This window comes from Drosophila obscura, unplaced genomic scaffold (genome assembly GCF_018151105.1).
Source record: "Drosophila obscura isolate BZ-5 IFL unplaced genomic scaffold, ASM1815110v1 contig_150, whole genome shotgun sequence".
Lineage (NCBI taxonomy): Eukaryota > Metazoa > Arthropoda > Insecta > Diptera > Drosophilidae > Drosophila > Drosophila obscura.
This window is the reverse complement of record NW_024542736.1, coordinates 7,774,805-7,801,546: the sequence shown is the minus strand read 5'-3', so window position 1 is coordinate 7,801,546 and position 26,742 is coordinate 7,774,805. Positions and strand designations below refer to the sequence as shown.

The 26,742-nt window shown below is 47.1% G+C and overlaps 2 protein-coding genes across 2 annotated transcripts in view; one reads left to right on the top strand and one right to left on the bottom strand.

The window, feature by feature from the left end:
- LOC111066881 (protein timeless homolog) overlaps positions 1-26,742 on the bottom strand; it is a 69,698-nt gene that overhangs the window by 8,562 nt on the left and 34,394 nt on the right.
- Positions 805-25,884, top strand: LOC111066882. Its single transcript, XM_041591732.1, has 6 exons — positions 805-958; positions 1,390-1,808; positions 15,880-17,714; positions 20,492-21,440; positions 21,543-22,042; positions 22,080-25,884. Exons 3-6 carry the CDS (start codon positions 16,737-16,739, stop codon positions 23,055-23,057), a joined length of 3,405 nt encoding a protein of 1,134 aa, XP_041447666.1. The 5' UTR covers positions 805-958; positions 1,390-1,808; positions 15,880-16,736; the 3' UTR covers positions 23,058-25,884.

The following is a 26,742-nucleotide window of genomic DNA, read 5'->3' as shown; positions in this document are numbered from 1 at the left end:
ATATTATATGTGCCCGGTTGTTGTGGCTCAGCTTTGTCTGTGCATCGCACTTTCAGGCCACACTTAATGACTTTTGCGCGTCGCACACACCCGGACAGGAACGGACAGGACCGGACCGGACAGGACACCTGTCCTCCCCTGCAACTGACCTTCGGAGCATGTTTTAGGCATCCTGCAGCATGCAAACAAGAACGTGCCTGGTGTTTGGCTTGTGGTCTGAACCAGACAAAGCCACCCACCCACCGGCCACACAGCCTGCCAGTTATATTTTTCGGTAGCAATTAATTTGAAGTTTCAACACGGCGCCAGAAGGGTGTGTGTGTATGTGTGTGTGTATTATTATTACATAATGTGTGCAATGTCAACAGCAGTCTATGGAGGGGGGGTGGTTCCAAGATTGTGACTCTAAGCAGCCGCAACTTGAGCGACCGCCGTAGAAGCTGCAAGGCCGAGCCGGACGAGCCACCACATCCCGGCGAGTCAACACGGTCGGTTTCAAGGACTCGCAAATGCTAACAGGTGACGACACACACACACACACACACACAAGGACACTGCCTGGCAGGGGCATAAACAAAATAATAACAAAACGCACCGAGCAGGCAACACAAAGAGCAGAACGCCGCAGGACTGTCACAAAGAGAGGCCTGGAGAGCAGCACCAGAGAGAGAGCCGGCGCAGGCGCGGCACTCAAGTTCGAATTTCGAAGTTCGAGCAGCAGCCGAAGCCGAGCACAGCAGCCCGAGCTGACTTAAAAGCATGTCCTGGCCGCATGTGGAGCTCAGTCTAGTGCTGAATCCACCACCGCCAGGACACGCGACCACCCACAGCCGGACAGCGCGAAGTTCACAGTGCCCACAGTGCCGAGTAAAGAAGCAACAAACATAATTAGACCATACCCGACAGCTGCCTCCCGCGCCCTCATAATTTGTGCAACTAAAACCAGAACCAAGACCAGGTAGCAGATCAGATCAGAGCCTTGAAGTGCTTAAGTGTGGCCCGGTCCAGGACCAAGCGGGTGCCTGTGCGTGTATGAGCGACTGTGAGTGAGAGTGTGAGTGAGAGTGTGCTTGATTTGTTGTCTGTGGCCTGCTTCCGCTCGCAGAACTCGGAAAGTCAAAACTTTTTCTGGATGGCAGACAGCAAGGCGCGTCTCCAGCCTGTGTCCACAATTATATAGACCTCCACGTATACGTTTCAGGCCAGCTGCGTGCCTGGCTCATTTCCTACCGACCAAACTTATATATTTTAATGTGTGTGTGTGTGTGTGTGTGTGCTTCCTTGACTTGGAATTTTAGCTGACTTTCGGTAGGACATCAGCCAGGTGCAGGCAGGAGCAGTGCTTAAAGCTGTCAGTCAGCGTGTAACTTAAAGTTAAATCTATTCCAGTGCCCCACCAACCGTGAAGCAAACACAAAGCAATGTGAGATAACCATAAACACAACCCAAAGGAAACGAGGCAAGCAAACAGAACAGAGCCAAACAAAAACAGTGCAAAGCAAGAGAAAAAACGAATTTTAAACGTCTGCATATTAATCAACGTGCTAACAACACGACGAACTGTCCTCGCCCCGACGACAGCCGGCACAGGATCAACTCCTAGACAACTTATCACAGAGGATTAACGGACAGACAGAAAAAGAACACGGAGAGTGTACGGCAAGGCAGAGCTAATCAACGGCCACAGACGTCGCTGAGGCCACTCCCACTTTTACTCCCACCAGGAACAGGAGGAGCAGCAGGAGCAGCAGCAGGAGCAGCAGCAGCAGCCGCCGCCTCATTTGGCCACTGCGGATTATGTTAATTAGGTAATTTTTGCTTTGATTACTCGTACCTTGGGGACTCTGCAGCAGCATTTTTGTTTGCTTTTGGAGCGGCCCGGGCCCCGCCTTTTATGCACGGTCCTCGTGCTTATGTGTCCGCCAGTTTCTCCACTGTCCACTCCACGCTGCTTACATATTTATGAAATTTTCATGCAAATCGAGCTAATTCATTCACATTTTACCGCTGCTCATCGGACTGCTGTCTGCCATTGCCGCTGCCTTTGCTCAGTTTTAATTTTCCGCCTTAATTGCAAGACAATTTTTTCGAGCTGCTTGCTTTGGCTGCTCTCGTCTGAGTTTTAGTTAAGAACTCATAATTAGCCAGACGCAGCAGCGAAAATTGAAAAAGTTTTGCCACTTTTTATTTTAGCATTTTTTTTTTGTGGCATGGTGAAAGAAAACGAAACACAATCATTTGGAGAATTATTTGCGGAGGGAGCTACTCGAGTGGAATGACAACTGGCAGTCCATTAGGAGAGCTAATCAAAGGCAAATGAAAAATTGAAAATTAATTTTATTCGGCCCAAAACATAATCAACACTTTGCAAATCAATTTATGGCCATCTAATTAAAATTTAAATGAGCATTACGAAATGAAGACCAGACCGCTATATGCACTCTGTGCGGGCCGGTAATGGAATTGGCATTAATTATTGCCAGGATAATTTATTTAACAGCTGACATTTAATGGTCAAGTGCACAGAGTTATGTGTCAAGTTGCTTCTTGATTTGATTTTATCAAATAACATTTGTGCGCCACAATAATATCAAATACTCGGCTTACTCAATGCCAACAACAGGGCGCCATGCACGATTATTTTGCCCCAAAGGCCATACCGAGCAATAATTGCGGTTGGTTCGTCCAGTCAATTGCACAAATCCATAAATTAAGGTCTAGCTGCAAAGAGCAAAATGCAAATCCAAGGCTCCTGGGAGAGCACTTGAAGACGGCGAGGGCCAGGGGCTTAGCAAAACAAACTTGTGAATGGTAATGGAAACAAAAACAGAAACTGCCAGATGCCGGGAGGCTTTCACAACTTTATGCACAGCTTCTGATCCTGCTCCTGCTGCTGCTGTTTCGTCTGCCCCTTCTTATCGATAATTAAATTGTGAAATTGCGAGCTAGGGGCCTGAGCCCGAATGTGGCAACAATGGAATTGTGGCCAGAAATCTTGTGCAAGTTTTTGGCGCAGTCTCTTGGCCTTGGATATCCCAGGCCCAAAAGTGTTCCCAGTCGGTTCAGGCCGGGCTCAATGATTTTCATTTTCAATTTAATTTGATTGATTTTTGCTTTGTTTGTGGGAGCGCACATGAAATTCATACGCCTGAATTATGCATGCAAAGCTGCTCTGCTGCTCATGGAAAAAGTATTATGCAATTCCTGTGGGCCATTTACTTATTTATGTGGCGCACAATCGAGGCCAAACATAGAACACAAAGGCGAGTAAATGATGTATAAATAAATACCATTTTATGTACAATACGTGGCCGGGGAGTGTATATTCTTTTGGTGGCGAAATGTCAGGCATAAAGCATTTGACAGGCGAATTAAGTCAACGCTAATTCGACTTTTATCTATCTTGCCAATAAAACTCAGGCAGCCACCGGGTTCAGGTGGCTCGGAAAGCCATAAAGTCCGTGCTGGGGTGGCAATTAATGCAGCCTCAACATCTAATTAGAAGGCAGCAAAAGTGCCGCCAGTTGGGCCAGATAACACACGCACCTCAACCTCTTGGGGCTGGGCTGAAGGTACAGCCCAGCCACCAGCCACCAGTCTTTGGGGGTTGGTTGACAGGAGGGCAGCGGCTCAATTAAGGCTGCCAGCAGGCAGGGTGTTGCGTAAGTGCCTCTCGTGCGGTCGGAAAGGAAACCTGATATTCTTGCATAATAATACGAGTATTCAAACTCAATTTACACAAAACTTTTAATCAATGCTCAGGCAAGTCGAGTATGTAGGTACAGCACAAAAGTGTCTGTTGCTGAAATATGAAACATTTTGATCTAATTAGTGGCCCAGGGCTTTGTCGAAGGACTCATAATAGAATTTTCATCAGCTCTCCCCAATTACCCAACGCTGAAAAGTTGCCAGTGATTCAACCAAAGTTATTGCTCGCACTCGCACGAGCATATGCTGTTCCTTTGCTACCACTGTGCGTATGAGTGATGCGGGTAGCAGCCACAGCACTCGAGACAGGCTGGCGCAGCATGCAGAGAGGTGGTTAGGCAGCACATAACCATCCATCCATCCATCCCACCACCCGCCATTGTTTGCGGCCAACTCGGGCACCTGCAATCACGTGCCTCGTGCTGTGGCAATCAAAATCGTTAGCTGCAGCCCGAGCGAAGCCAGAGGAGGTCGCTCTCTCCACGTCCCTTCTCCATGTGGGGCGGCAAATAATCAAATATTTTCGCGACTACAAAGGGACCTACAGATATGTAGGTATGTACCGCGACAGCAAGTTGAAACTTAAAGCCAGTGAAAGTAAATCCGATTTAGAGCCGTAAAACGGCAGCCGCCACAGTGGGTCTGACAGAGGAAGGAACTGGAGCTGGAACAATTTGCATATTTATGAAGAAGAACGGCCTTTGATAAAGCGCCCCAGCAGGGCAGGGCAGGGCAGGGCTGCAAGACAAACCCGACGGTTGCTTTAAGCTGCTCCAAATTGAAAAACGCAGACAGCAAAAGGAAAGTATACAAATGTAAATGCTTCTGATTCGAGTATGAGGAGGATGAGGGGTTTGCAACAATAATCTGCGCTGATTTACGATTTACAGGCGCAAAATAGACATCGCCCTGGTGGGGGCAGCTTCAGCCTCAATTGTGGCATGAGGAAACAGACAATTTGCGTGAGCAATTTGCAGTTGATGGCGACACACGCCCCAGTCCTCACATACCCCTCCACTGCCAGCCCAGGCAGCCACCCCCAATGGGCTGAATTGTAAAACATTTTTGCGAGTGCGAAACAGCAAAAATATTACACACTGATTTTGATCACTGGCTTTATTTTTTCAAGGGCTGCCATTTCACTTCAAAATAGCATGGCAGAACGGCAGCTGAAAATATAAATGCGAGAAACCGTCTACCCGTAGCGAATATTTTAAACAGAATTTTTCCCGGAATGCCGCAATTTTAAAGCAATCGAGAAGCAAATTAAGCATTTTAAGAGTTTATATTCATTTATTCCATTTATATTTTACAATCCATTTTAAGATGTTGGAAATCCAATGGTTCAAGCTCTGCAGATCTGACTATCCAGGCAAGAATTTAAGTATCAGCAACTGAATTACTCGTATCTCCAAATGAAAGGGAATATGGTAACAATATGGGTACCCTCTATACACATTTCAGGGCAGATTTAAGTGTCAGCAGATTAACAAAGTGTCATGGAAAAAAAACCCTTTCTATTTCTCTGCAATATTCATAATCGGACAAACGCATAGAAATCACAAAATGTGAAAAATTTTTACTCACAGAATCCTGCACAATAAACAGAACCTAAATGGCCCGAACGGGAACTTATTTTGTAATAATTTCTTAAATACACTTTGAGATTTTCCATTTACTTGCATACGGGAAGTAGAAAGCCTTTCAGCTTTACTTTACTCCTTGACATGCACCAAAAATATGTTGACATAGTTTTTCAATAATACTCAAGCTTGAGTGCACATTTGTGCATGTTCGACTATGTATATTTGTACATATATATATATATATGTATGTATATACAAATATGGGTAAGCAGTTGACATATAAAGTTTATATTACCAAAAACCCACTTCCGTTAGAACTTGTACTTGAGCACACACTCGCACAGAGTCGAATGGCTAACATTTGAGTACATTTCCTTAAGCAGAATGACTTTAACAGTGCAAATGGAACTCAAGTGCACAGTCAAATACAGACTTGCATAGCCAACACACAGGTAAGCAGGTGCGTAGTCGGAAATTGTAATGGGGGGAGCTTTGAGTTGAGATGGGAATGCTGGGAATAAATTCAAAGTAGCATGGGTCAGAAATAAACAGAGCAGGATAACCCTGCATTATGAAAATAATGTTAATTAAAACTTATTCCGTTTTTGCTGTGAGATCAGGCAATGAATGCTACAATACAGAATCGTCTGAGGTGCTCATTTTGATAATATTTAGAGTGGATTCTTGTCTTTAGCAATTCCGAAAGTGGAGCAGAAACATGCAGCAACATAATGTTGTTCCCATCAAAGTAAAGCGTACAACTTTCCAGGTAAAGCCCGTATTGCACCCCCCGTGGACTACGACGCTGTGTAGCAACCGTAACCGTTACGCACACAGGGAAATCTCACCGTAATGTAATGCCTAATCCCAGACATTAAAGTGTTGCGCCAACAAAGTGATTTGTTGTAGACAAAGCGGCCGCATACTGAGATGCTACGCCTCCTCCCGGCCCCGTTGTAGTCTCGTCATCCTCATACTGCTGCTGCCTCTGCCCGACCATTATTCCCCCTCATCAGTATCGCACAATGGGAACGAGGCATTGCAAATAATCTTTGCAGTAAATACGCAGCAGGAATGGAGAGGAAAAAAGCACCGCGTGTGTCTGGGGATCATTATTTGCCCAAGTGGGAAACAAAACGTCGGCAAAAAGTCCTGCGAACCAAATGTCGCACATGACTGCGGCATCTGTGTGCGTGTGTGCGTGTGAGCGTGTGTGCGCGTCTCTATGCGCCCTGTTTGCTCCATACGTATGTGTTTGAATGTGTAATTTAAGCATTAGAGACGCGTAAACCTTAACAGGGCGCAGGGCGCAGGGCTCAGGGCGCTGGGCGCAGGGCGCAAGGGCGAGGCAGCAGCAGCAGCAGCCGCACACACAGACATGAAAATTGAATAAATTATGCGTGTCATCACATGCCGGGAACAGGCTGGGCGGGGGCCAGGAACAGTAGATGGAGCAACCGCCACCGGCTTAGGTTGCCTAGCTTCCAGCCCTGCAGCCAGCAGTGTAGGGAGACTGAGCCGGAGTGGGCCACGCAATTTGTGTGCGACGACGACGACATTCAACGGCATTTAATTAAGCATTTTGTATTCATCGGAAATGTCATAAAAATGACGTCGAACGACAGGGCCAGGACTGGCGGAGGGGCTGCACATGTTGCAGGATATGTACATGAATATGTATCTGTATCTATGTATGTTTACGGCTGCAATGAAGCTGGTAATCGGGATTCACTGAGCCTTTTGAACAGTATGCCGGCCTCTTTCTTTGATTATTAAAGATCCCTTTCTGCTTTCCATTTTTTGTACATTTTTTCTGATAATTTATTTATGCCTTTTGGGCGTTCCCCTAGCGCCGAGTCACGTAGCTGGGCGACAAACCAGAAAGAGGAATAGTAAAAATATGCAAAATAGTTGTGGGGGAGGGCCCAACTACGCGGCGGCGACTCTGCCATATCCCATTTCAAGGTCTAGCTTAAAACTGTATAAATAGGAATGCAGCAGGGTTCTGGTTCTAGACCCATTGATATCCCGCAAGGGCTTTGAAGTGAGAACGATATCTGGGGAAGGGGCAGGGGCAGGGGATCTTGTGTATCCTTTTATGTATAACCTTTCGTCAATGCTAAAGCCCCGGGAGAGTGGAAAGCTAAAACAATAAGCAGCAAGGCGACAAAGTTTCGCAAAAGGTCGCATATGCACATTTGTGAGTGGGCTTGTAAAGTTATCCTTGAAAATGTTTAGCAGCCACTCAGCTGCGTTACGTATACGCACAGTTAACCTGGCATCATCATGGCCCAGGACCCCCGAGGCGACACCTACAAGCCACCTATGCGCCTCTGAGTGTGTGTTCTGTGTGTGTTGTGGAAAACTTTTTTAGACAGCAAACACTTTCCCATCGATTTTCCTCGAAGTTTTTTTCATGCCATCGCTATGTGCAGTGGCTGGCTGCTATCTCTCAGCTGCCTCAATGCTGTTTGTTTTTATTTTCACACTTTGGCTTTGGCTTTTAGTGCTTCCCACAGACGCACACGCTGGGTCTGGGACAGACTACAGGCACGGACCACGACTCCACCAGCATCATCATTTGGTATTCAACGTGGCATTAAGGTCAGGATATCTGGGATTTATAAGTTTTGTTAGCAGTTCCTCGACGGCACCCGGCACGCGTTTATTTATGCAGGCCAAAGCAATGGCCAAGTGGCCGAGTGGCCAAGGCAGAAGGAGACGAGATACATACTCGCATACCCGTATAACTATGCGTGTGTTAAAGGAATGCCCGTGGAAAGTGGATTGCACTTTGCCACATCATAAGTGGCAGCTCCTTTGGCAGACATTTATGTATAATTTAAATCGAATTAAATGCCAGGCCATCAAATAAAGTTAAAACTCAGCCCGCTCGCTGTCTTCGGGAACACTTCTCTCTCCCCCCATCACCTGCCATTATTTTGTTAACATTTTCCATTTTTCGAGGCGCACATTTTTTTGAGCGATCCAAGGCATAACTCCGGCGCCTGTTGTTTAAACTGTTTCCTTGCTGCTGCTGCTGCTGCCATTGTTGGACAACAAAAGTTGTCTGCCCCTGCCACCGTCTGCACTTTCGACACTTTTATGCCTCACGGTCAAATTGTTATGGCTTATAATGAATGCCAAGCTGGAGCTGGAGCCAGAGACGGAGCCGAGCCAGAGAAAGGCGAACAATAAATGTTGAAAATAAAATATGCGAAATGCAGCACGCTGTGTGGGCGAAATTCAATGGAGGCATTGGGGGCGTGGGTGTGGACGTGGGCGTGCCACGGCGGCAGCAACGCAAGCAGCATAACAAATTAAAAACTTTGCCGAGTTTTTCCTCTTTTCTTTGCCAGTCGAATGCCAGCAAAATGTTTTGCCATTAAAATATGAAAAATTGCTTAATAATTCAGGCTGGCTGGAGGCACGTTAAAGCAGCGACTAAGACTGGCAAATGGTCCGAGGAGATCCGGATCCGGATACGTATCCAAATTCGATTTGTTCTTAACCGAATCATGCACATGCCACACAAATGGGTGGTGGTGGTGGGAAGGATATCAAAACACACTTCATTGAGAAGCTAAGGACGCTTAAAGAGTCTCATAAATTGCATCAAATCACTTTCGAAACTTTTCTGGCCGAAGGGGGTGCCTGAAGATCCCTCATTCGAAACACATTAAACATATTTCGTATGCTAATTCACTAATTGCCACTCTAATCATCGGCGCACAGCAGAAATTACCAGCATACATATATCAAGCGCCTCAAGGGCTCAGGGCCCTTGAACGGGCGAGGCGAACCCTTGCAGGCCGCGTTGCGTGCTGAACTTGTGATTTCCGCCACATTAATTTCAATTCCACAAGAAGAAGACCCCTTGAAGACAAGGCAGGCAAAATCCAGACCATTTTCGGGGGTCGGGCCAGTTGAGGACACGGCGCATTTGGTAAATGCCTTAATGGCCTAATTTTTGTTTTCCAACGCAGAGACAAAACACACAAAACACAGCGACACCGCCACCGCCACAGACACCGACACCAACACCGACACTGGTCTGGCACACAAAAAATACGACAGTTGTGCGTGTAATATTTTTCGTTTTGTAAGGACTTCCAGCAGGGGCTGGGGAACTGGGAGCAGGCAAATTATCATTGAAGTTTTGAGAGGCAGACAAGGAACAACAATCGTTAAGGGTTCGTCGAGGGTTGCCTGCTGCGGCGCCTGCTCCTGCTCCTGCTCCTGCTCTCCTCCCGCTGCCTTGTGGCCCATGAAATGATGTCGTAAAAATTTAAAGTTAGCTGCCTTCTTTTGTTGCCCAAATCTGCTCCCAAAAAAACAGCCACAGAGCCACCCCATAATTTGATACTCGAAAAATTGAGCGTAATGTGCGTTAATGTAAATGGCGCGTATTACTGACAAGTGCCTGGCCTGATAAATGGCTGCAAGAGGCAGATTTATGCGGAGGCACATGCGCTAATTGCCGAAGAAGTTGCCAGTTGCGAGGAATGGATTAGAGGGTAGATGGGTTCAATGCGCCAGCACAGCACAGCACAAGCATCAGCTATATCCCCAGCCATATCCATGTCAGAGGAGAGAGGGACGCGGCAGGCAACTAGAGAACTGCCAACAAATCTGTCAGAGGATCAACAAGCGCCCGCCAGCTATGAAAATTAAAAGACACAAAATGCCAAAAGTTGACGACACAGTGAAGTGAGACCCGGACCACGAGCACGACCAGGACCAGCAGGGGTCTGGGGGTACAGGGAGCAACAGAACGAACAAACAACGCCGTTGACAACCACAATCAAAATAAAAGACGAAATATGCAGGGGGAAAATTCGAATGGGAGGGTGGTTGTGTCGAAGGACACGAAATTCTAGTATATTTTTGTTAAACGATTTTTTTCATCTATTTTCGATACCCTCCACAACAAAGCTTGGTTACAGAGGCAAATATTTTCCCTAATTTGAGCTCAGAACTGGAGGTTAGATTTCCAGCAAAAGTGACTCAATAATCCCTTGGAAACTAACAAAACTCTATATGATATATCTTCAAGGGTATGAAGAGAATCGGTGCTTGAAATCATTTGCACTACCAATCCAGCCAAGAGCACAGTGGCCAAGTCAACGACACCCGAACTTTGTGGATTTTGTGAATGTTTTTTTTTTTTGTTAGTCTCTTTTTACCATTTTCCCTTGCAGTGCGAAATGTGAAACCACTTCAAAGAGCAAAGAAAAACGCATCCCAGCAACGGCCCAATTATTGATTTTGCACTAGTCTCAGATTTATTTTCACGAACAGCCAGCCAGGCACTTTAAGGGCCACGGCTTTAAGTGTCTGCCCAGAGAGCCAGAGAACCGGGGGCACCACCACCAACGGAGCAAGTCGGACAGTCTCAAGTTATGTCCGAGCCAGAAAAATTCTGTCTGCCAAAGCATGTGTGCGTGTGACTATAATCCGGCTATCAGCTTGCAGGAGGAGCGAGCCAGAGAGACACGTATCTCAGATTTAATGGTCAACCAAAGGCAATTTGGCAAATTATTAGAAAATCATTGTGTCACTCTATGTGCGGGACAAGGAAATATGAGTGCCTACAGACAGTCCTGGCCAGACAGCCCCAACTACCAGTCAAGCTGTCAGCTACACAATTTGTCCTGGCTCCAACCCAAAGTGCGATTGGTTTGTCATCGGGATGGGGATGCTGTAACTTGAGCATTCTGTGCCATATTAACCACAAGTAATATTTTCACTTGGAAGCGGGGCAAATGGCAAATGAGCGAGAGCCAGAGGAGAGGGCCGAGTGGCAACAATAGGGGCGGGCGAGAGGGTCAACCATTTATGCACAGTTATTGAAAAAGTTTTTCAATTTGAGAGAAAGCTTTGCACAAAACCAAACTAAGCCACGACAAAGGGGTTAAAAATATGAGTAACATAATAAAAATGAGTGCCAGCCAGCCCCCTGCGAGTATTGTCTGACTCCGAACGAGTGAGTCGTCCCTGCCATCAGCGTTTCTTATTTTTTATTTAAAAAATTGTTTTGTGGCCCATTCACCACATTCAAGGTCCCAGCACAGAAATTTGCTGCTGGGGCTGCTGCTGCTGCTGCGAGCAAACCCAAATTGGGCTACCAAAATAAAGCCCAAGACGTAGTCCAGGCACAAACACGAAACACGAAGCACAGAGGCGAAATGGAATACATATAAAATAGCAAGAAACGGATGAGGAAGAGAAGCAAAACCAGCCAAACAAACAAACAAACACACACAAGAGGCCCACCAGGCTCCAGCTCTGGCCCTGTTGTGGCGGCCCAGGGCCTTCAGCGATTTTTCACAACACAATTTAACAAATAAAAGCAAAAAGGAAAACTACAAAAAAGAATAAATAAGAGGGAAAAAAACTTTTATGAGCACACGCACACAAATAAAACAATAAAAGCCGCACACAAACACAAACACTCACAGACACAGACACAGGCACTGACAAGAACAACAACAAGTTTATTACAGATTTTACTTATGTGTTTTTGGTTAGTGGGGAGGCGGCAGTGGCAGTGGCAGTGGCAGTGGGAGTGGGAGTGGGAGTACGCGCAAGAGGGTGGTCTGGTCCCTTTTTACCGCAGGGCATTAATAAAGAGAGAACAACATGACGGCAGAATGCGAATGGAAGCCAATGACATGTGTTCCCAAGAAGTCGCACTCCCGCTGCTGGAACTGACAAATCTCTGCAAGAACAATACCACCCAAGGATGCCACCACAAACATTTTACTTTTCACCAACAGATATGAGTTGAAATAGGTCTGAAACTAACTGAATGGCGGCTTAAAATCCGCCTACATAAAGGAATCAAGCTGTGATCTATACAAAGGAAGAAATTTTGTTGAAATTTACCTGCAAAAATAAAAGTACGAGTACGTTGCACATCCTCATTATTCATAGCGCACGAAATGAATTCCAATGGGGAATATTGAAGAATCTGCTCTCTATTGAATCAACACCGAAACGAAACAGGAGCCATTGAAACTTTTGTGCGAAACACGAAAGAAACCAATTTCCGAACACTCTCCAAGCAGCGACGAGAGGGCCTACACTTGAGCCATGAAAAACCTCAACAGCTTGCTCTGCCTTTCGTTATCGATATGGGTTTTCAATTCGTTCAACGTCGCCCCTTCTCCACCCCTCTTTGCCACCCTGTCTGTCAATATCTTAGTATGTCTGGGCGATGCGCACAGCCGCCAAATTGCCAGCTCGTTCAGGCTGACAGTCGAAAGCCTGAAATAAACTTTAATTTGAAAACTTTTATGCGCAGCAAATAAAAGCAAATCGATGGCTGCGAATCGCCAAAGTGTCGCAGCAAATTGTTTGCCAAGTGCTGGACATTCTGCTTAAAGATGCCGGATTTCTGCGCCATTCCGAATCCCACTCCGAGTCGCACATGCATATGCACGTACCCGCACGTGCAGCCAGGCGTGCCTGACATTGACACAGATGCAGGATTCGCCACTATCGGCGTCCATGTCGCTCACCCAAGGTGAGGGCGAACTCTATGAAGCCAACGGCAAAGCGGAAGTTTATTAAAAAGGCAGCAAACAAACACAGTAGCGGGGAGCGAGGAATGGGGGCATAAAAATGGAGGGAAGCGCACTATAAACAATAAACATGCCCGGCATGCTGAGCAAAGAAAGACCAACCAACCGAACAACCAACCAACCCACTAGCAATAGCATTTCCATGCAAATAAAGCAGAGACACACACAAAGACTTGGGTGGAAAAGGAGTAAATGCTGCGCATTACGTATACGCCAGCGTGGCTGGAAAAATGCTGAGCTTGAACTGCAGCCAGCCGAGACGGGGAATAGATACAATTTTGTGTGTATTTTGTTGCACCATTGAGCGCGCCACTGAAGCAAAAAGCAGAGTCTCAAGCAAGGGCACGGGCACGGGCACGGAATGGCACTGCAAGGCACTGCTCGGCGGCACTCAATGAAATGCAATGGGTGAGACGAAAGCAGACGAGGAGTCCCGGGCGGCCATATGGCTGTCCTTGCTGTCAACTGCATTTGCATTTGTTGATAAAGCCATGTTGGGTTCGGCTTTGGGTTTCGGTTTGGTGTTTGGGTTTGGGTGTTTGGGGGTTCGTGCTGGGCATCTAAGTACGTATAGAATAAATCACTGACGTATGTATGGCATCTGGGGAGGGGCGCTAGAAAATCCAATTTCAGCTCTCACCCAGAGTGCGCCTTGGATTTTATTTAAGCAGCACGCTTTCCTTTCTCAATTTTTTTCTGCAGCTTTTGGCCTTTGCATCTGTGCTTGTGCCCCGCCTTTGTGCTGATGCTGCTGCTGCTGCTCCTTCTGGCATTTGCTTCCTCGAATAATGTACTCAAGCATGTCTGTGCACTGCAAGTTATTTGCTTTGTCCTGGGCATTTGATTAACTAACAAAAATATGCAATGAAAAAACTAACTAAGAGCCGGAGCAAAGGAGAGTGGAGTGGAGTCGCGTTCCATATAAATTTTGCAATATAAACCCAGGGTGGCAGGCAGGGGGAGACCAGCATGAGAAAATTCCTTCAAACAACCCTCGCTAATGTCGGATCGTAAAACACAGCCAGAGTACAGGAAAAATATGGCACAGCAATTTGCAAATTATTTTCAAGCTGGCATAAAATAAACTGACAAGCGGCGGGCTGGGCCGGCCCGGGGAGGAGACCTCTCAAAAAAGGGACCCCAGTGGAACTGTGTGGGGATGCGTCAATCTTCTGCGAGCAAACAGACAGCCTCAGCCCACGTTGTTGCTGTTGATATTTCCCCCATTTGTTGTTGGTTTTTGGAATCGACTTTCATGTCAATTGACTTGCGTACATCTGCCTGTCTGTCTCTCTAGGGGGGGTGAGATGGTGGTGGCGGTGATGCCATCCGGGTGGTGCGTTGACTGAATGTCGCCAAACTTATGGCCCAAATTTTACTGTTACTCGTTCTGTTATGTAAGCAAACGGCAGGCAGCAGATGAAATGAAACACCAGCTCCAGCTCCATCTCCAGCTCCCTGATGATATTTGTCAATAAATTTAACGTAAACCAGCCAGGGCTTTTTCTATATATAAACTCGTGTATATTTTTATATTTGTTTGTTTGTGTGTGTGTGTTTGTGGGCTTGGCTTATATTTGTATGCAATAAAGGCAAACAATTTACAAATAAAGCTAATAGACATGACTGGCTCCCACAATGTGCACATTGCAATAATTTCCTTAAAGGGTGATGCCAGTTTCAAGCAGAATTTAAACAACAACAAAAAAGATAATCCAACTCTAGTTGAGAAGGCTTGATCCACGGAAGCCATTGGGGTGTCAGCTGCTTTCACATGTCAAAACTGTCAAGGTGTCTACGCGTTGATCCATTAACAAATGTTACCCTTTCTTTATTACACTTTCCGACACTTTCAATGCAGAAACTGTAAGTTTCCAAATAGATAAAAATTTTAAGACTTTTCCCAGTTAGTAATTTAGTGGATGGAATGGCAAAATATTGGACCAATGCTCAGAGGTCCAAATTTATTCTTTCGGAGTAGTGGAAAATCGTTAGCGATTAAAAAAAATTAAAAAATACTCCATACTCTATTATTTATATTATCACTAGGTTGATGAAAATGAGTCTGTTAAGAGTCTGTTTATTGAGTCGAATCACAAAACGGACTCTTGCTCACTGACACTCTGTTAACCCTGCAAAAATGATCACCCTTCGCATTCATCCATCAATGCACTGCATTGAGTATACATACTCGTACCTTCACTTGGGTTGGGCTCTCAAAATGCCATGTTCGACTTTAAGTAGACATTGACAAATTAATTTACCGGGATTGGGTTCTCGCAGTAAAAAATACAAGCCATGCGAGGACAGGACAAGACAGCACAGGAGCGAGCCGAGCCGAGCAGAGCATACATTCGAGCGTCATTAGGCCGGCAATGAGTAAATCAAATTTGCGTCGTTTTGGGGCCAGATGCTGTGGGTTGTCGGTTGACAGTTGGGTTGCACACTGGCTTTCCTGTCGCTTGTCTACGGCGGAAATGAAATGACCCAGTTAAATGATTTATGGCAAACAGACGGACACACACACACACTTGGGCCTACATACATATGTTTGGAGCGGGTTCGGGCGGGTTTATTGCCGGAGCTTAGTGGTGTGCGGCTGACAGGCAGGCAGGCAATCCAGTCCGTCCATAAAAGCAACCCGTCCGCTTAGGCTGGACCCAAAAATCATGGCTCGCTGCTGTTGCTGAGCGTGTTAAAATTATAATTTCATTAGCTGCAATCAACATAAAAATAACACTAAAGCCAACTGCCAAAGCGCTTTGAAGTCGTAAAGCCAAAGTAGAAATTAAGAAGGGATAAAAAATACACACACACACAGATACACCCACACACCCCCCACAGATACGCAGATACACAGATACACGCTGCAAGAGCTGAGAGCGAATTAAAAGCAAGTTTTACCTTTGGCACATTTTGCATTCACACAACAACAGAAAAAAAAGCAAAAGCAACAGCAAACGCGTAATTACAAGCAATTTTTTCACGTTTTATTACAGATTTTATACACGCGACAACAACGGCAACAACGACGACAGGGGAGCACTTCCCACTGTAATGTGACAACAGTTGGCCATAACAACAACCAGAACAAAGCGCCAGAACAACAGGGACAAGGACAACAACAACGTCAGAGGAGCAGGAGCCATGCTGTACGCTTTTTAATTGACATTTGCTCGAGTTGAGTTGCGTTTTGTTCAACAGCAATTAGCTGGCGAAGGAAAACTTACCCGAAACAGCAAAAATACAAAAAAACCAAAAAAAAAAGAAGACGGGAAAAAAGCCAGGAAAAGAGAGTGGGGGAAAATAACAAAAGAGAGCAATTAAAATTGTAAAACAATTGCAGAACGCTGAATTGAAAGGCGAAGAGCAATAACAAACGACCCGCGGCCAAAATAGAATGATCAAATTGATTTAATTAAAAATTCAACATTTCATTTCGCCCGGCACAGCCCGGCAATGAAATTTTAACAAGAACCTTGAGCAATGGCCGCCGGAACGGAAACGCAGCCATTGCCATTGGCAGTGCCCTCAGGCTCCGGTTCAGGCTCACGCTCAGGCTCAGGCTCAGACAGCGACTCCGGCACCTGCTGTTGACAGTTGTCACATGCTCGGCCAAAGGCGCGCACGTGACGCCGCCCAACAACCCAGCAAGTGAATGAATGAATGGCTGAATAAGGAAATGAATGACCCAGCACCCGGGCACCCGGATCCGAAACCAGAACCAGAGTCAGCCATATTCAAAATTGAACGTTAAACGTTTGCACGTACAAAGCATAAATTCCAAGTGAAATAAAGGCCATTTGCCATCAGGAAAAAGAGTCTACCGTAATAGCGGAAAACGGACAGCAGCAGAATGGTGAAAATCGTGGCATTCAAGCCACCCCTGGGCATGGCCCTGCTTCTGGCCTGGTCACTCCTAACAAGGGTTGTGTGCGCCCAGAGTGAGGAGGGCCATGCCACGGCCTCGGCTCGGGCTGCTGCCGACAGGAAGGAGCAGCAATTGTCGCTCCAGCCCCTCGGCCTTAGCTACCAGAGCATCCACCGCATGCTGCGCGACGAGAACGAGCCGGCCAGCTTCAGGGGCGAGCAGCGTTACCAGCAGAAGCGTTTCATCCAGACGAGGCAAAAGCGAGAGTTGAACGCGCCCGCTAACCGGCTGAACCTCACCAACCGCGGTCTGCGGCAGTACAACAGCAGCAGTGGCCAGTGGAAGGGAGACCTTCAGGTTATCACGTCCATGGATCTGAGCAACAACCGCCTGAGCCGCCTCAGTATCGATCACTTCCAGCAGCTGCGGCAGCTGGATGTGAGCAACAATTCGCTGAGCGGAATACCTTTGAGCCTGGCCGACACTAGTCCCACTCTACCGCTAGTGACGCTCGATCTCTCCTGCAACCAGTTCAGCCGGCTGTCGTCCAACTTCTTTGTCCAGCGCCTGCCGCAGCTGCGGCACCTCAACCTGGCCCACAACCGGCTGGGGAACGTCTCGCGCGAGACGTTCTACAATCTGCTGGAGTTGCAGACGCTCCTCCTCAGCCACAACAACATCTCGGACATTGACTACGAAACGTTCCTGGCTCTGCCCAACCTGCAGCACTTGGACCTGTCCCAGAACCGACTGAGTGGATCGGCCATTCGGGCCCTTCAGGGCATACCCGACCTGGTTAGCCTCTCGATCGCCCACAACCCACTGGTCGGGGCTGCCATGCAGGAGTTTGTGGCTTCCTGGAGTCTCAAGGAGCTGGATGCCAGTGGCACAGGCCTGTGCCAGGTGCCAGCCGCCCTCGCCCAGTCAGTGCGCACTCTGAAGCTCTCCGACAACTGGCTCAAGGTAGGTCCAAAACCATTCCACATTGTACGTAATCGATAAATTGCCGACTCCATGAGCCGTGCAACTCCAGTCGGAGCCAATGAACCGCAATTTGACGCGTTTGCCGACAATTAACGGCCCATTCCGAGCAGACACTTGCCATCATTTGCTCTGCCTCTGCCTCTGCTCTGACTCTGCATCTACAGGTTCCATCTTGGTGCTCGGGGTACTGCTGCCATTAATTAGCATCTGTTATGTGGCCTGGGCTCCTCTGTGGGCTTGAGTGCGCTTCCTCCCCAAGCCCCAGGCCTAGGCACCAGCCGCTAGTCCCGCTCCACATCTCCACTTCCGTGCCAACCGAAGCAACCGCAAGGCAATCTTGCCACGCGTATGATTTATACTTTGTTATTTTTAAATGTGCCCCACCATTTTTCATTTTTTTTTTTTTGCCTCTCTTTCGCTTCCGCCGTCTGTGCGGCAGAGAGGCAGAGTGGATAGATAGGGAGGATAGAGGCAGGACGGAGGCGGTAGGGAAATTTTATTTTCTGTTAATTTTAGCATTGAGAGTTATTATAGAAAAACAGGAAATTTATTTTATTGATTCTCTCGGCACTCAACTGAATTTGGTGGAACAAATGCGGCCATCAATATCAAATTAGCAAAGTTTAAAACCAATTTGTGGAGGGAAAATATTCCAAAATGTTCTGTTTCTAAACTGTTTATAATTATAAGTTTGTATAAGGAGAGTATGAAAAGAAAATTACTCACTCACATATGGCTTAAAAAGAAATTTTCAGCAAAAGCTAAGCCAAATTTTCTGCTAAAATGTGGAATTTCTAATAGTATTTAAACTTAAACTTAGAGGTTTAATATATGTACCATATATTTATTCTTTGTATTTTATTTGTAATGGTTAAAGCGAGATGGTGCACAAGATTACAAGTGATATGCGATGAAAACTTATAAAATTTCTCCTATTCTGTGGTCCAATTTTAGTAAATTTTTCACGCTTATCAACATTTATTAATACGCTTTCTCCAGTAAACTTTTGACTAGCATTTCTCTTCAGAAAGCTCAATCCAATTGCTCATATAAAACTGTGTGTTATTCTACCCCATAACTTGTGGGATTTTATTAAACTCAAGCTCACAGTACTGGCTGAAGGCTGATGGCGACCTCGAGTGCTAGTGCGAGAGTCCAGTCAAGAAAATATTTGCCCCGAGTGGAAATGCAAGCATTGTTCAACTGTTAGTCGGGCTAAGAGGACACGCCACTCAGGTCCAGTTAAGAACGTAATTAAAACACAATGTGGCCACACAATGGAATAGCAAAGTGCACTTCTCACTTTTCAACAAATGCGGGAGTGTGGAAAACAAAAGAAAATAATAGAAAGGCCAGCCAGCAGCGCATCAAGTCTTAATAAGTAATTCGCCCCAAAGCAAAATGAAGAAAAACAAAAAAAAAAAACAGAATGAGATGCTGGGCTGCTGGGAAGAAGCTGAAAGGAGGCCTAAAGTAGACACTGTTAGCTTGATTGGCATAAGCAGCAACACGAGCTGGAGATTAGGGCGGCAGACATTTACACAAAAAACAGCAAACAGATTTATATGGAAACAAAAATAGACAATCCCGATTGCATTATGAGCATAAAGCGCCGCCAGCCCCAACGCTCAGGCTGAGGCTGAGCCCGGGACCCTCGTTCAGGTATTATGCTTAAACGGCTTCAAGTGTAGACAAGCAAATGCGCCGCATAAATTGGTTGCCGTTGCCGTTGCTTTTGCCGTTGCTGTTGCCTTTGTCCATGTCGATTATGGCCAGAAGCCGTAAAAGGTGCAAAAATGCCGCCTCGTAAGCTGTTTAGGGCCAGAGACAAAGGAACCGGGCCCGACGCTGACGCTCGGCATTAATAAAATAAGGATAATTGGCATAAGCATAATCACGTTTAAGCCAGCAGCCAACGTGCAGCTGGGACGGCTGGCTGACACACGGAGCCCCCGTCGAAGTGGCAGCAGCAGCAGCAGCAACAGCCCAACTATCTATGCAGACGCTTCCGCTCCTCGAGTGGCTCTTCCTCGCTGCTGCTGCTGCCTCTACTGCTCCTGCTCCTGCTCCTGGTCCTGGTCCTACTACTCCCGGGTGCCTTTGTTGCCAAGCCATTTTAATTTGCTCGCCTGCCAACGCTTTTGCCGCTGCTTTTATCGGCAGTCAACACGCAGCCTTTTCATGGCAAATTATGGCGTTTAGGGGCCCGGCCCCCCACTTCCATGCCGTTTCATACTACTCATACTACTCATTCTCCAGTCTTCGCTCCTCGCTCTCATGTCTGGGGCAGCACTGCCTGAGGACAGAGACGACGGCAGGCTGTCTGGTTGGTTGGTTGGTTGCCTGGATGACTGGCACTCGTTTCATTTAACGAGTCGCGTCTATGTTTACTTTGGCGCTAGACCTAGACGAGCACTGCCCCCGGGCACTGGCAGTGGCAGCAATCGGCAGCAAAAGGGGCACAGCGCCTGACGAGTCTTTTGAAGTAATTATAATGGCAGATTTAAGTTAATTTTTAAACAATGTCGCCTGCGCATGCAACTCCCACTTTTCCTCCCCATGTCAGCGACTAATCAAAAGTCCCTACGAGGACTAACTTTTAGAGTGGTTTTGGGTGGGCTTTCGGCCACGGCTAGACAGAGATTATTTTGGTTTGACCATCGTACAGATCACAGCCCTAAGAAAGGCATTGAAAACGACTCTTATATTTTATTTATGTACTCCTATATATAGTTAATTTTTTTTCTTTCTTGCAGGCCATCAACTGCGGCGACATGGACAGCTACCCGTTGCTGCAGTACCTAGATCTGTCCCATTCTCGCATTGCCCATGTGGAGGACGATGCCCTGGGCCGCTTGGAGCTGCTCGAGTTCCTGTTCCTCGATCACAATCTATTGATGCGAGTGCCTGGCAGTCTGCCCACCTCGCTGGAGCATCTCTTTCTGCAGCACAACCAGATAATGGAGCTGCCGCCGCAGTCGTTTGCAGGCCTGACCAATCTCCAGACACTGGATGTGTCCGGCAATCGCTTGATTTTCCTGCCGGCTCTGGCGCTGCCCAAGCTGCTGACGCTCAACTTGCAGTCGTCCGGCGTGGAGAGTGTGAGTCAATCGATAGTGCACACACTGCCGCAGCTGCGAGACCTGCTGCTGGAGGATAACCCCATCAGGTGCAGTGATCTGCTAGCAATTGCCGAGTGGGCCAGTCCATGCCGCGCGGTCGATGTGGGTCAGCCGAGAGGGAAAATCGATTTGAAGCAGCAGTATCTGCAGTTCCACGACTTTTATGAGAACTTCAGCAGCCAGTGTGGCCGGAGGATGGTGCTGCAAGGACCTGAAGGACCGCCCACTTGCAGCCTAACGGCAATGGCAACGGCAGCGGCAACAACCACGCAGCGAACTATGCCAAAAGTGAAAGAGTCAAAGGCACAAGACACAGCGGCAGGGACAGAGGCAACAACAAAGCAATCAGCCGGTAACAACATTGCTCAGTTAACCACAAAAACTTTGCGGCCAACAGAAACAACTTCGTTAGCGAAAATTCAGCAGCAGCAGCAGCAGGAGCAGCAGGAGGAGCGGCGGCGACGGCAGCAACAAATGCCTGGCATGCCAACTGAAGCAACAACATCGCAGAGCCTGCCAACTTTGGCTCAGACAAAGGCAACAACAGTGGTTCCCATTTTGGCAATGGAAACAGCCACATCCAGTGCCACTGCAACAAGAGTAGCAGCAACAGCAGCAGGAACAACAACAACAGCAACAGCAACAGCAATGAATTCCAACGAGCAAGTGCTACAACCACAAACAGCAACCAAACCCATGGGACTTACAGTGCCAACGAACATTAGCGATTCTGCAAAAGCAGCAGCAACAACAACAGCGGCAACAGCAGCAGCAGAAACAGCTACAGCAGCAACATCAACAACAGCAACACTAACAACAGCAATTGAAGTGCCACAAACAATTTTAGCTGCACAAAAATCTGACAAAATGCCAGCTCAAAAGCGAACAGTTGATAAGGCAGATGAGACTTTATTAAAAGACTCGGCGACAGATCCAGCCACGACAGCCAGGACAACAACAGAAATGGCTACAAGCGACATATCCGGTCAAGCAGCAACCCTGGCGCCACACAAACATCCAACGCTGCAGCTGCATATTAAGGATCGCCATCTAATTGGCACACCCCTGCTCATGCACAAGGGCGACGTCCTGCTGGTGGATGCCGAGCAGTTGCTGCTACCCGGCACAGCCACGGTGGCGGATGCGGATGCGGATGCAGCATCGACGACAACTGGACGACAGCCAGCATCAGCATCAGCGTCAGCGTCACGAGCAGAAGCAGAAGGAGCAGGAAAACCGGCAGACGTCTTCTGATAAGCGGCAACCGGAAACAATAAAGGGCGACACAAAGTCGGCAACAAAGACCAAGAAGAAGCCATCGCTGAGCATCAAAAAGATGACCTACAGCACCAAGCATGCCGCCACGAAGATGCCACCAGTGTCCACAGCAGTACCAACCACGCCACGGACACAGCACCAGCACAGCAGTGTGAATACGCCCAAGGACGCAGCCATGGAAGAGCTGAGTACGTTTGCCCAGCTGAAGGCCTACGTGGAGCTGAAGAGCGAGTCCAAGCCGGAGCACTTGATGGACCAGCGGCTGGAGGGCCAGCAGACCCTGTCGAGCGGTCACCCCGGCGTGATGCTGCTGCTGGGCTGCGTTTTGGTCGTTGTGCTGCTTGCGGGCCTGGCCCACGTCTACCGCTGTGAGGTGCCCTGGCAGCGACGCGGCCGTCCCGGACAGATGCGGCCGCATCATCAGCGCCAGTTCAACGAGAGCGACGATGGCCACAGTTTCCTGAACTATCAGGGATCTGCGGGCAGCTGCGCAGATCCTGCACGCCTCCAGAAATGGCACCACAGCACCCGACGCGAGGCACCCTACAGTTCGCCGCTGCACAATCTCCAGGCCCGCGAGCTGCAGCGGGAGCAGAACCGGCTGCAGCGATGCCAGCAATTTTATAGCGCTTCGCTGGCCAGCAGCGGCTCGTCGGGCAGCAGTCGCAGCAGCCTGCAGTCGCCCAGCCACGAGGATAGCTACTCCATCGAGATGGCCCCCAGCAGCCCACCCGCTCTCCTGGGCATTGACGGCGCTGTGCCCAGCCTGCCCATGGAGCTGCTCAGCAGTAGCAATTCCCGCCGTGCCGCAGCTGCAGACAGAATGGCAGCCACCGACCTCGGTGGAGCAACATTGCCGGTCATTAAATCAGTGAGCAGCAGGCTGATGGCCCCCAGCTCACGGCGTCTGGGTATCTGGTGACAAACCGTCTTTGGACAGCGGCAGTACGCGCCCTTCCAGTAGAGCAAGTCAAGCGAGTAGAGAGTAAGGTCCTCCCAGTCGGCACGCCACCCTCACCCTCACACCCCTTTCCCTTCCCCGGAAACTGTCAGCTGCCAACTGTGCAAAATGAGTCATAAAGTTGAGAGGCTCCCAGGCGCCAGCCAGAGCCCCGGTTCGGTTCAGTTCTCAGTTCCGGAAACGACAGAATTTCTTTAGAACTTTCTTATCCAATATTACATATATTTACTGTCAGTGCGGCTATCAAAATTTGTAAGTGGTTAAGAGAGAGAGAAAAATCCAGATCAACATTCTAAAGATTCCCCGAAATCGGAGCTGAGAACGTTATTGCCAATACTATATAAGTTACATCGAGTTTGCCGCTCAGTTGATTTATGCTGCTTCGCCGCCCACACGTTGCAGGCCTCTTAGCGTTAGGTTAAGGCTAGCAGCAACAATTTGTCATAAATTGCCGTTACGTATACGCCGAGTGCGACCAAACAACAGTAGAGGGAGAGGCTGAGGCAGCAGCAGAGGCCTGGCCGCTAGACAGGCAGCCAAATAGCCCACGCTAGCAAAGTTTTTATGAGCCATTCACGAGTGCCCAGCCGAATCCCCTGCCAATTTGATGTCCATCTTGTGGTCGTATTTAGGTCAGTTTACTGGCGGCCAGCGCCGTGTGTGGGCCAGTTAACTTTATATAAGTGGCCTGTTCCAAGTTTTGCCAAGATTAAGTGTTGTGATAGTCATGCATATAAAAATGAAATATCGATCAAGTATTAAATAACAGTTTAGTTTATGACAGGCTCAATTCCTCGACTGCCCGAAGCCAGAAATCAAAAAGATCTGGCAGCAGATGCTGACCAAGGCGGATAAATGAGGGGAAATTGCTTGGCACTGAAATCTTCAAGTGAAAAAAGACGGACGGACGGACGGCCCACTTTCGGCAATGCACCCCTTTCGTTGAGCCTCTTCTAACACATTCAAGCGTCCATTGAAGCCCTCCTGTCTCTGTCCTGTTCGATGCTTGACTACATCTTAACCTTGTTTCCCTTCGGCTTCAGATTCCAGTGTTTAAATTGCAATCTAATTAAAGTTTTGCCCCCCTTTCTGTCCTTTCGACAATTTCTCAGGGAATTCGAGTCTCCCCCAGAGCTGGACACACAGCAACCCCTCAATTGCCAAAGTGTTGCCATCCGGCATTCTTCTTCACCCCATTTGAAGATGCCGCCCAGCAACCACCAAAACAATCAGCCCTCACTTAACCTCATTTTACAAATTGACCAACACAACATATGGTGTAAATCCAGCGCAATGGCCAGACATCTAATCCGCCACGCCAAAAGTGAAATGTTGTAAAACTATTTGGAGATACTATATATACACTCGTACGTAGATCCATCCAACGGACATAGAAATAATGTGCCAGCAAATCAAATTACCAGACACGCGGCCCGCTGCTTCAGCCATAGAAACGACTTTGAGGGGAGGACAAATGGGGAAAAGGAACAGGGACAGGGACAGGGGAAAGGCCGTAGACATTCGTACAAACACAGAACACAACAATTACATTAAGACACGATAAAAAGTTGTGCAACAATCTTGCGTCCCACAAACACTCGACCCCCAACCACTGAACCGAACTGAACTGTACTGAGCTGAGCAGAGCTAAAGGAACTGAGGCAACTGTAGCAGGAACTGGAGAAAGAGGAATAGAACCACAATCATTGCACAGCTTTTTCAACTTTTTGTGGCTTTGTAATTGGAATACGAATACAAGAAGAAGGCGCGTGCACACGAGCGGCGACAGCAACAGGAAGTGGCCGAAAGTGGAGCAGAGAGATAGATATGGGATAAAGTAGATAGACGTTACAACAAGGCGTTCGAGCGTACTCCTTGGGCAATTCTGAAGGATTTATTTTTCGGCCACAAGCCGAAATACCCCGCAAAACAAGCGCTCCGCTCCGAACAACAATTAAAGTAATGCTGACCAACAACCTACGGCCCGACTTGGGTGGGATTATATGGCAGGAAGACGGACCGAAGGATGGATGGACGGACTGCAGGGTCGGTCCGAGTTGAGTCCGATGGCAGGACGCACAAAATCTTAATTAAGGAACTTCCAAGTGGGCAAGTGTCAGGGGCAGCAGGAGGCATTTTTTTTCGTATTTTTTTTTTTAGGAGTTTAAGGAAACCTTTTTATTTTCGACTTGCCAGCTCAGCACAAAATTCGCCTACAAAAGAAACAGTAAGCCGGACAAGGACAGACAGTGGGTTCGGAAGTGGAAGGGAGGACCGCCTACAATGGACAGACCCAAAGTCCGGTCTGGTCCGGTTTTGTTCGCTTCGGTCCTGGAGCATTGTCAAATTTAATGAAGGTTTCCCCCACTCTTCTCCTTTGACACAGCGCAGCTGGCCAAGATTTACGAAGTTTTCCAGCCACGAAGTGAGAGGACCAACTCAAATGAGTTAATTCGATATTTGACACTTTGGGAGAGAGCACAGCACATTCCACACAATCTCGGTATGTGAAGGGACCCAGATCTCAGATCACACATTTCGGAACCCACTCCCAAAGACCCCTCCATGGAACAGTCGACTTTTGTCTTTGCTGTGCAGTTAATAAAGTTGGTCTAGGGCCAGGGCCAGAGCGTAATTATTTGCCTGCTAAATGGCTTTTGGACGACATTTCGGGACCGTAAATGGGGGCGATTTAGAAAATTATGTGAAAATAAGTTGCCTTTTGTTTGGCTATTGGCCGCTGGCAGTTGGCAGTTTCCAGTTGGCGGTCGTTGGTCGTTGGTCGTTGGTCGACGGTCGACATTTGTCGGGCTCGTAAATAACGGTACATAATTGCCCAGCGTCGAAAAATTTGTGGTTGGGCAACAGCCAAAAATGATACAAGCACCTCGACAGTATGATAGCACACAATAATTAAACTTAATTGCGCTGTACATTGGAATGTCAAACTGTAAAATATAGTTCGGAATAGTATTTACTTGTAGCGATTTTTGCGATACATAAATTTGAATTCTCAATATTGCATGTACAATTTCCGTAGAATATGTATTTAAAATTTACAGAAAAAAATACAAAAACAAAAAACAAAAACCAAAAAATAGAGAACAACAAAAACAAAGCAAACCAACAGCAAAACCATAAAACCAGGAAACGCAATTCGTGTAACGTTAATATTTGCATTTAATTTGTCGAAAATCAAAGTGAAATGCGATAAAATAAAAAGCCACAATAACAGCAAAAACTAATTGCCAAATATTTGACGTACAGTTTGTAGCGTTAGAATCTATATATAAATATATATATAAATATAGTTATTATATGTATGTTTCAGATATATACAGATACAAGGAAATTACAAAAAATAAAGCAAAAACAGTCTAGCATAAAGCCGAGCAAATAATTATTAAACAAATACTTCTATTTACAAAAACACAGCAAATATTTAGTTTATACAAAATGACGCGCAGCATTTTAATTAAACAACGTGAGCTCTCAGAAACAGAAACAATTGCAGAAATAAAACTGAACAAAAAAGAGTTCTCTGTGTATTTGTAAATATATGAATTAATAAATGTGAAAATAAGAAAATGACAAGCCAAAAAAACCAAAACAATACGATTATCTATGTAGCTGTTCGACATCGGAG

Bases quoted from the DNA above. Each gene is read 5' to 3' on its own strand.
- LOC111066882 (XM_041591732.1), top strand. From the start codon at position 16,737: ATGGTGAAAATCGTGGCATTCAAGCCACCCCTGGGCATGGCCCTGCTT. The intron at 21,441-21,542 runs GTGCCACTGCAA...AACCACAAACAG, and splicing joins AATGGAAACAGCCACATCCA to CAACCAAACCCATGGGACTT. The intron at 22,043-22,079 runs GCATCAGCATCA...GAGCAGAAGCAG, and splicing joins CGACAACTGGACGACAGCCA to AAGGAGCAGGAAAACCGGCA.